Source organism: Lacerta agilis, chromosome 9, assembly GCF_009819535.1.
Source record: "Lacerta agilis isolate rLacAgi1 chromosome 9, rLacAgi1.pri, whole genome shotgun sequence".
Classification (NCBI taxonomy): domain Eukaryota; kingdom Metazoa; phylum Chordata; class Lepidosauria; order Squamata; family Lacertidae; genus Lacerta; species Lacerta agilis.
Genome location: NC_046320.1, coordinates 44,337,907 through 44,348,044, shown reverse-complemented (window position 1 = coordinate 44,348,044; position 10,138 = coordinate 44,337,907). Strand labels below are relative to the sequence as shown.

The 10,138-nt window shown below is 41.3% G+C and overlaps 1 protein-coding gene and 1 long non-coding RNA gene across 2 annotated transcripts; both read right to left on the bottom strand.

The window, feature by feature from the left end:
* Window positions 1–5,196: 5,196 nt before the first annotated feature.
* Window positions 5,197–9,004, bottom strand: LOC117053237 (WD repeat-containing protein 49-like). The gene is made up of 5 exons (XM_033160832.1): window positions 8,977–9,004; window positions 7,913–8,059; window positions 6,651–6,709; window positions 5,343–5,484; window positions 5,197–5,240 (listed from the first exon to the last, which is right to left on the bottom strand). Exons 1-5 carry the CDS (start codon window positions 9,002–9,004, stop codon window positions 5,197–5,199), a joined length of 420 nt encoding a protein of 139 aa, XP_033016723.1.
* A 91-nt stretch (window positions 9,005–9,095) lies between these two features.
* LOC117053486 lies at window positions 9,096–9,828 on the bottom strand. The gene is made up of 2 exons (XR_004427395.1): window positions 9,768–9,828; window positions 9,096–9,226 (listed from the first exon to the last, which is right to left on the bottom strand). It is a non-coding gene; the product is annotated as an uncharacterized LOC117053486 (long non-coding RNA).
* Between the last annotated feature and the right edge of the window lie 310 nt (window positions 9,829–10,138).

Below are 10,138 nucleotides of genomic sequence, written 5' to 3'. Positions count from 1 at the left end.
CTACTAGAAAGAATTTTCGATTTTGTTATGCATATTTGACTGCAATTTCCCACAATTTTTTCATCTAAAGCCCTGCTCCTAATTCCTAATTGCTACTTAATGGAAGTAGGTATCTTACAAAAATCAATAGATTAATAGGCCATAATTCAAAGTACATGTACATGTACAAGCTTCTCTACAGAGCTGTTATCCTACAGACAAATGTCGTTTTTGAGTCACCTTTCTGTATAAGTGGAAACTTTCCTGCTATCTTCCTTTCTTGCACATAGACACAATACACACACAGAGATACCTAAGGTTCAAAAACAAGACTGTTTTATTTCCAGCCTTGCTTTAGAAGAGCTACTTTAAACCAGTTAAAATACCCAAGGCTGCCAGCTAGCAGGTTAAAATCACTCAGAAGTGTAAAATCATATTATGAGGAATGATCTTTTCAATTTTGAATTCATTTCCACAGTTTGTAATTTGGAATAGGTTCCTGTGAATATATTAAATTAGCATGCATGTGGAGGACAGAAGCTTGCTAAATTGCAGTATCCAATTTTAAAAAACACCATTTGCTACTTTGTTAGGATAAACTTATGAATAGCAAAATGATACAGTTCTTGTAAACTGCAAGGTGACTTCATTTAGTTTTCTCATAACAGGCACGTACCTCAAGGTGTGAATTGGGGAAATCAGTTCACCATAACAGAAGCTGAAGCTAAAGTCAATCAGCTGCCATGGCCAGGGTTCTACAGACATTTTATATTTAACAAGTGTTTTCTTATGTAAATGTGTCTCCATGGGACAGGAGTGTGTTCAGCTTGAATAAACTTATAGTAGTGTTTTAAGTATGCAAAGTGTTTATATGTAAAGGGATGGAATCCTTCATAGTACATCATGCACAAATAGATGAATATGTCAGTTGATTTCCAAGTGGCAACACTAATTTACCAGAGATTGTGTGTAAATATTTATAATAAATATTTAAATCTACTTCTTGAACCAGAAGTGATGTTCCCCTGAGACTTTTTTATTGCCACTAGTTTCAGCTTAATCTGCTACTGTAATACAATAATCGTCCTAACCAATGGGATTAATGTCCACGAAGAGGACTGATCTCTTTCTTTGATCAGAAAAAACACATCAGCACAATTTATAAATTCTGCTTGCTTTTTACACATCATACATTTGAGAAAAGTTACTTGGTTGCCTGTCCAAGAAGCTGTTAAATTTCCAACTGAAATGGGTCATCAAGTTCTGCTAGATTTGGTTTGTGGAAGGCAGGCTGTGTGTCGGCTAACTCACCCAGTGGAAGAGAGTGATAAGAATTCATTCGGTTTGCATCATGTTGAATAGGTTTCCACTGGAACTGCTTTGATCTGAAATATAAATGGTGGGCTGCTTTTTTCTGGCTAGTAGTTGTAAGAAGGATACTTTTCCAAATAATATAAAATTAAGACTTCTTCCTTAAATTTAGGAAATTAGATGAGGGAATGGGGAGAGAATAGACTATATGGGTCTGCAGATCACTCCCAATAATTTCTGGGAAACTACTAACAAGCCACACAAAGGGAATGGTAGATTCAAAAAGAAGCTTTTTGAAATACATGTTGCTACTCTATCACACATGGAGACTGCACACTTGAGTATGGACTCATCTGTCAACAAAATTTAATTTTCAGTTGTCCTCTGTCTTTTATAAAGTGCGGCATTCTATTACACCATGCAAGACTCGCATATCTGTTAAGCTAACCTAGTATGGGACAGTATGTTGTTGGTGAATAAAGAGGATTTAAATTCAAGTTGTACACACCTGTGTAGTCTGTCTATCTGCCTTTGCTTCAATTCTTCAGCAAGTTCATCATCTATTACCATCTTTGAAGTACAAGTGTCCCAAATGATCTATGGGATAACAAACCAAACATTTAGGCTGGGTAGAAAAGTGCCCTCAAAGTACACAGGGAGCAATGATTTCCCAGAAAATAAAGGCTTTTAGTGCAACAGCAACTATAATTACAAGGCTTTCCCAGAAGGGATAAAGGGGTTGTGGGGTGAGTTGGTGACACAATTGTGCAGTATAATTTTAGCTTCGAAGGAAAGGGCGATAGTAGCAGTAGGACTGAAAAAAGGTAGTAAAATGGTTGCAAGGTAGTAAAATACTTTCTACAAAGCATATATTACAGATCAAATGTTATTTTTTGGGTCTGAAAGTAACGAAGTATAGTGTATAATGTGTTTAGCCATTAAATTATGTTTGGTATATTGAACAGGGTTTTTTTTTTAGACAATTTCAAATCAAATTTACTTTTTCTTTTGTTACAAAGAGCTAGAAGCTGCTGAACTGTAAGGAACCTAGCACCTCATTCTTCAAATTTAAGAGGAGCAGGCAAAAAATAGCAAAACCAGGATAAGTGCAACATAATAGTTTAAAGCTGTTTTCCAGTCCCTCCACAATGTCAAGCAAGCATAAAGCACTCATTTCTATAAAAAGAGCTGAGAAGGTGACAGAGGACCAATACAGTACTCAATGAACACTACATTAAATGTTATCCCATTTTCTGATTCTTCATATTTTTTATTATACTTATCAGAGACTTACAAAAATCACAGATTTGCCCAGATTGAAAAAGCTATGCAGTTTCACATGTCAAGAGCTATTGAGCTTGGGGAGGGGGAGTATACTGTTGAGTATTTCATGGGCTGCAGGCCACTTCATCAGACACATGAAATGCTATCCTTAATTATCAAGAATATAATATACCTGGGTTTGGGGACAGGAGCCAGATGGCAATGAAGCCAAATGCTAATGAAAAGACAGTGGGAGATACTTAGCTAAATTTTAATCATAGTGGACCTTTTGAAATTAATGGACCTAACTTAGTCATGCTCACTAATTTCAATATGTCTGCTCTAAATAAAACGCCCAGTGATAATTTTCCTACCTCATCACCCATCTTGGATTTCTTCTGTGTGTCAAATGTTCTTGTAGATTCCTGCCCAAAAGAGTCAGAGCTATTTGCTGAACTTGGGTTGGATTCTGATAGTCCCCAAGATGATTTCTCTTTTATGTTCCATGGTTCTCTTTGACCAAATGTACCTTAAAAAAAAAGTAAAGTTACTTTAAAATCCTATACTTGACTACCTCAGAATCTTCTCTGTTATGCATACTGTATATCCAATTTTTACTTGCCTGACTTTACTTTTCTACAAAGGACTATATCCAACCAAGTTGTCCTGTTAGAGAAAAACATCTGCCTGCACAATGAAATTTCTGCTCCCTGCCTCCCCCAACCAATCTGCTCCAAAGGGTTAGAGAAAACCACAGAACAGATTTGGGAGGACAACAGGAGAGTAAAGGAAGAGGAAGTCACATTGTGCAAGTGGAAGACCTGCTAACTGAGTAACTTGATTGGATACAACCCAAAATAAAGAATTCAAAAAACCAAAACCACTGTAACAGTACTAGGGAATCAACAACCACATAGGAACATAATGAAAGCTTGCAGGATCAGGCCAATGGCCCACCTAGACCATCCTGTTCTCACAGTGGACACCTATGAGCATGCCTGTGCCCAAGCACAAGAGCAACCTCCAGCCCTATGCTTTCCAGTGACTGGTGTGCAAAAGCATTACTGCCTCAACTATGGAGGACAAGCAATAGCCATCATGGTTAGTAGCAATTGATAGACTTCTGCTCCGTGCTGATGCAGTGTTGATGGTTTCGTTCCAGAAACAATCAGAGAAAGTTTGATGTGGCAAAAACAGGATAGGGGTATGTGGGTTGCAGACAGACCTTGCAGTGTGTGTATAGTTATCAGTTTGTGGGTGCAAAACACCATTCCTGGGTCCAACAAGTGTTAAAATGTAAGCCAGGCTAGCTTCCTGATGAGGCAATTGCCTGGGTGATGGGCCATTAAGAGAACATAGGATTAAGGGGGCTCTCTGCAATACAGCAAATAGGTAGGGCCCCTCCCTCAACTCACACATAGTGAGAACGCCAAAAGCTAGAGTTTAGAGTTGAGTTTGTGTTGTGACCTAGAAGAAAAGCAGCAAGCTAGAAAGGCAGAGCACAATGTTTGATTTCTGTTTGAATCCAAGGCTACTGCTATAGAGGAAGCAATACTCTTTTGGGTTGTTGATACTGTGAACCCCTCCACTGTAGGCTTAAGTTGTATATGTGTAAATAAAGCATATATCAAAGAGGCCACAGCTTCCACTTTGCCTCATTACCAAAAGGAAACACGAACCCTGGGTAAGTGCCTGGAATCTCACACTGCTGGGAGATTGGAGTGGTGTGTAATAATGTATATGTATTTCCATCTAAATCTTACCTATATATTCCCCTTTTAGGCTCCACAACTTTGCATTATAGTCTAAAGAAGTAGTGAGGAGAAGCTGGTGCTCATTCATAAGGCTGATGCTACTCCATTGGAAAAAGAAAATGGGTTTAGTTTGTTAAATTGACAACTGCTCTGAAAATAGGCACTGCTGCGGAATTTCCTTACTCTCTTAAACATCTTGTTTCTCAAATTCTTTCTACAGCTAGAATGGCAATACTCTTAGAACTCCTCAATGCCAAGCCACACCCACATGCCCAACATCCGACATCATATATGATGTCACGTGTGGAGCAAATAAAGACACAGTTGATCCAAAAGGGGGTTTGTACCAAACCCTGTACATAGTGTCATACACTACTTTGCCAGCGCAGACAACCGGCTGATGCTCGGGACTTGCAAAGCACAGTGCAGATTGATGTGGCTTGCAAGGAACCCTGCATGGTGCTATGGAAAAACAGGTCACCTAATGACATTGTGGTGTCATGTGCCTTTCAAATGTCATTGTGATGTTGTGTGCCTTTCAAAGTTGGCCAACGGGGATGGGGGGGGGAGATAAGCACCCAATCCACTGGCTGAATCCAGCTCCCCACTGCTCCTCTACAGGGTATGTGCTTTCTTACCCAAGCAGGCAGTGCAGGCAAAAGAGCTACACTGCAGCAGTTCCTCTTGCCGCCACCAGTGTACCATGTAAAGGTAAAGGGACCCGACCATTAGGTCCAGTCAAATCCGACTCTGGGGTTGCGGCGCTCATCTCACGTTACTGGCCGAGGGAGCCGGTGTACAGCGTAAGAAGTAAGAAAAGGGAGCTTGTCCCCGGAGGATTCGCCAGCTCCTAATCTTTCCTCATGGGCCTTGTGTTCCTCAGCATGTCTTACCTGGTTATGCTGCCATTGTGAGTATTCCAGCTGTGAAGTACTATTTGAAAAGAAGGAGGAGGGGAGACTAAGGTAAGGACATACTGTACACGCGGGAGCAAATATGAAACATTTGGGTTTTGAATAAAAATGTTTCTCTCACAAACTGGTGGCTTGGCTTCTGGGCCATTAATGGCATATTCTGCAATGTTCCAGATATAGAGAAAGCCCAGTTGGTCTCCTGCACACAAGAGGAAGTCCTTGTCATCAACTGCCATGTCACTGACTGTGGATCTCTCTTTGGACTGCAAGCAAGGAAATAAAAATCGTGTAACAAATTCATCCATCAGTTGCTGGATTGCAGAAGCTTCAGTACTAAAGTTGGGGGGAAATGTCCTTTAAGCGATGCATTATTTTATTTTTACTCTCTTTCAAGAGAGGATTAACAGCATAATTCTGTGATTATGTTCTCAGAACAACCGAATTCAATGGAACTGACTCCCAGCCCTGCCAAGAAGGGTGTGTTGGATTGAAGCTTACTTGCACTCTAAGGAGCACTTTGTTACTTGTGTCACTTGTGGTGAATGATTAGTTTTGCATTTCGGTTGGTGCATGTAGTGAGATTTTAAGTGCAATTTCAGCATACACAGGCAAGAAGTGCCTACATTTTAAGGTTGTCCTGACTCTTAAGCCAAGCAAACGTGAAATGCATGGATCCAGCCCAACTATCAATAGGATATTGTTTACTTTTTATTTTGATTGCACATTATGTTACATATTGGGTTGATTCTAATGGAATACCAATCCATGGTTTTGTGCTATGCAAACAGGGTTATTGGAGGAGATAATGTTGTGCATGCCCCACACTGTATCTCCAAAAGTAACCTGTTGCCCTCAGGGAGGGATAGCACTGAGATTCAGCTCTCAGTCTAGCTAGCTTCTTTATGTGGAAGCAGCAGGGTGGCATCTTGTCCTTTGTCTCTGATCAAAAAATGCCCTGGGCTAGCACTGTCTCTGGGTTCACCTTGATGCTTAGACTACCATATGAAAAGTCTGAAGAGGATACAGCCAAAGCCCTAATGCACAGAGCAATCCTATGCATATTTACTCAGAAGTCTATCCTACTGCATGCAACGGGGCTTACTCCCCCAGTAAGTGTAGCTAGCAGGGGTAGGGAACCTATGGCATTTCAGATGTTACTGGACTCCAGCATGGATGGTGGTCTGCAAAGATGGGAGTTGTGGTCTAGCAACATCTGGAGGACCACTAGCTACCCAGCCCTGGTGTTTAGGATTGCAACCTAAATGAATGTGTGCCACTTCCAGTTATGACTTATTTAAAGATCTAGTTCTTATTTTGTTTGTTTCCAAACTGTTACGAATCTCAGAGCACTAATAAAAACATACAGAGGCCTTACAAATGGAAATTAGCAACATGTAAAACATTTTTCCAGAAAATGAGCAGCACTTACACTAGAGAAATAAGCAAAAAGGCTCCCTCGGCCATATATATTCCAGAATGCAATATAACCTGGGAAATAACAGCAATCACCGTATCAATAACAGTATCACATGAAAATGAGCTTTTCTGTATTTCTCCCCCCCCCCTTAGAGGTCTGCCCTGTGGTTGGGGGTGGGGAGTGTTGGTTTTCTGTTAGAAACCTTGAAACCTCTGTTTTTTTTTCTCTGTACTGAAATGTTCATTCTCACCCTACAATGGTCACACAATAGGCTCTATACTATGACTGTTTCAGAAAGCTTCTACAGAGTAACATCCTCCCACAAATCTACCGGTAGGTACTGACGCAAGGCATTTAAACACTTCTAAAGCCTCTTCCCAATATGCAGTTGGCACAAGGAAGAAGTTTTGAGTTGAATTTCTTAAGAAAGGATCTCCCTTGCTAAAATGCCTGTTTGATCTGAGTGCTTCTTTCAACAGCACTAATCTTAAGAGGCATTGCCATATTTTGATAACATGGTGTCAATGGTTGAACATCATCCTCTTAATAATATTTTAATATTTAATATAATATTGCAAATGGGGGGTACTGAAGGAGAGAGGGAGAGAATCTTACCTAAAGCCATTGAGTTAATGGCGGAGGTGAGCTTTGGACTGGGGGCTCCACCTGATTCATAGCTCAGTTTCTTGGCCACGGTGCTGCACCATCAAAGTCACAAGTGCTGCAACTTATGACAGCCTCAGGTGCCATCAGGGTGTTCCCCCCACCTCCTTGCCCTGCTTGCTTGATATTTGGATTGGGAGGAAAGCTCTAATGGTTGCAATGGGAGTTTTTTTTCTCTCCCAATGACAATAGTTGGATCACATCCACACCAAACATTTAAAACATTTTGTTCTCCTAAAGAATCCCAGGAACTGTAGTTTGTTATGGGTGCTGGGTATTAAAGCTCTGTGAGAAGTAAACTCCAGTTTCCAGGGTTTTTTTGCTTTAAATGTATGATGTGAGGAATGCAGCAGGGTTGAAGCCCCCCAGCCTCCCAAATAACTTTTCACACAATTGATGGTTATATGAATGGTGTCCTGCCTAGCCTGGCCCTGAAACACCCTTCGGACTGCAGTCCCTTGCACTGCATTGATGGTCATTTTGAAAGGTTCCCCAATCTGGGAGCAGGTTTTTGGTGAGCACCCGGAGCCGTGGGATCTGAGCATATGCAGACCGCTGAACCCCAGTCCCACACTATTTACTTTTTTCTTTGTTTTTACTTTTCTCTTTACCTCTAGGTCCACTAGCCGCTAACACTGCAGCTGTTTTCTTCCTTTCCAGCCTTGATAAGAGGAAAATGATTTTATTGATGGTTAAATCCTCTGGGAGGGGACAAAACGAACCATGAAAGCATTTCCAGCACAAAGTATTTCCACAATCTCACACCAGCACAGGATATTTGTCAGCAATGCATTTCACTGTTGTAATCTGTAAAGCCAAGCTCAGCTCTCCCAGGTACAGTGAGACTCCACAAGACACTTTCCTCTCACACACAGTCTTGTGGCACCGTCAAAACTAGCAAATTTATTACAGCATAAGTTATTGTGGGCAACAGGCCACTTCATGGGATGCATGAGGTGTTATCCGCAATTGATGGCACAGGTACATATACCTGCAGGTACACAGAGGCTGGCAATTGGGTGACATTTTCATTGTGTGGACTCTGCGCTCCCACAATAAACTCTCACAGGAAGCACCCTCAGTCCAGGCTTGAGATGGTGCACATCTAACATTTACCAACTATGTGAGCAGGCAGGGAGACTGGTGTCAGTACTGGAGGCAGATGAAGGCCACCTGTGCATATGATTACTACTCCTTGGAGACTGGCTTTAATTGTTCTGTGTGGGAGAATGTTGCCGTACGTCAGGTAAAGGTGTAGCACCTTGTCACATAGTAAAATTTGCTCACAGCTTCCTCAATCTACATGGTTCGTCTAGTGATTTTAAAACACACCAAATGACTTGGGAGTCTAATTTCAGGGCGGCTTTTAACTCAACATTTTGTACTTGGAAATGGACACCCAAATAAAAAAACAACCCTGTGTGTATCAACATAGCCACTTTCCCCTTTAAAATATTTAGAAACAGCAATGGGTGCTGGAATTTGTACATACTGTGGCTGTCACACAGAATAATATTTAAATGGCTTCCAAGTGGTTATTGCCTGGTCAGCTATGTTTGTGCAGTAGTTGTAGCTCACCGTGCAATTTACTCCAGTTACCACACACCTTTTTGCCATTTGTGGTGGCATAGACAAGAAATCCATTTTTAAAACATTTTAATTACTGACACTGTACATACTTCATTTTTCACTTCTCTCACCATACCTCGTGAGTTCTTTTAAGCTTTTATTTTAGCACAGCAAAAGGTTTAATCCTGTTCACCTGTTTCTGCTTCTTTTGCTGCTCTGTCTACAGCATGAAGACGGCTGCAGAGATGTCCCGATACCAGATTCCATATGAGAACTTCACCATCAAAACTAGAAGTGGCCAAGAAATGTGGAGGACACGAAGCTACACATAAAATATCGTCCTTGTGGCCCTGTTCCTGCATGGTGCAATGGCAAAGTGGTCATTATCATGCAGTCATTGCCCTACCAAGCACACATGGGATGTATCTAATGCTCTAAACTAAGAGTAAAGAATCTCTGGCTCTCCAGATGTTATTGGTTTCCCAAGTCTCATCAGTCCCATCCAGCATGGCTAATGGGCAGGGATAACAGTTGTTGTAGTTCAGCAACATTTGGGTGGCCCTGCCCTGCTCTATGCAAATTCATATAGAAATCTTTTCAACAACGCCAGTGTGGTGTAGTGGTTAAGACTGGTTGTCCTGTAATCTGGTGAACCGGGTTCGTGTCTCTGCTCCTCCACATGCAGCTGCTGGGTGACCTTGGGTTAGTCACACTTCTCTGAAGTCTCTCAGCCCCACTCACCTCACAGTGTGTTTGTTGTGGGGGAGGAAGGGAAAGGAGAATGTTAGCCATTTTGAGACTCCTTAGGGTAGTGATAAAGCGGGATATCAAATCCAAACTCTTCTTCTTCTTTATTCATGTTTAACTACCATTTCTCACTGCAAGTTAATGTCTTACCATACTTCTAATCCAGTCCAATTGTGGGTATGACCCTTCATCGACTTCATCATCAATATCCTGAAATTTAAAACTTTTCAGTTCCATCTTTGGTTCCAGAGATTCATAATTCTTGGGTTGGGCATCTGTTGAAGACTCACCATCCCAACAGGGGACCTGCTGACAAGAGCTCCCTAATCCTGTTAATAGTGAGAAAGTAGGCTTGGGGACGGGGCGTGGGGGGTGTCCATAAATAACAGAGCAGACATTGATAAACTTAACATCTGCTCAGTCCATGAATGTATCAGAAGCGTTTTCCTACCTGGATAAGTTTGACAGCTGGAGAATATCATAATAAGGAGTAAAGAGAACACAACTCAACTATACCTGTT

Excerpts from the sequence above, each read along its gene's own strand:
- LOC117053237 (XM_033160832.1), bottom strand. The coding sequence starts at position 9,004 with ATGGTGAGAGAAGTGAAAAATGAAGTAT. Across the intron at positions 8,060-8,976 it reads AGAAGTGAAAAATGAAGTAT|ATTGTGGAAATACTTTGTGC; the intron begins GTACAGTGTCAG and ends TGCTGGTGTGAG. Across the intron at positions 5,241-5,342 it reads AGAAGCCAAGCCACCAGTTT|TACTTCACAGCTGGAATACT; the intron begins GTGAGAGAAACA and ends CTTTTCAAATAG.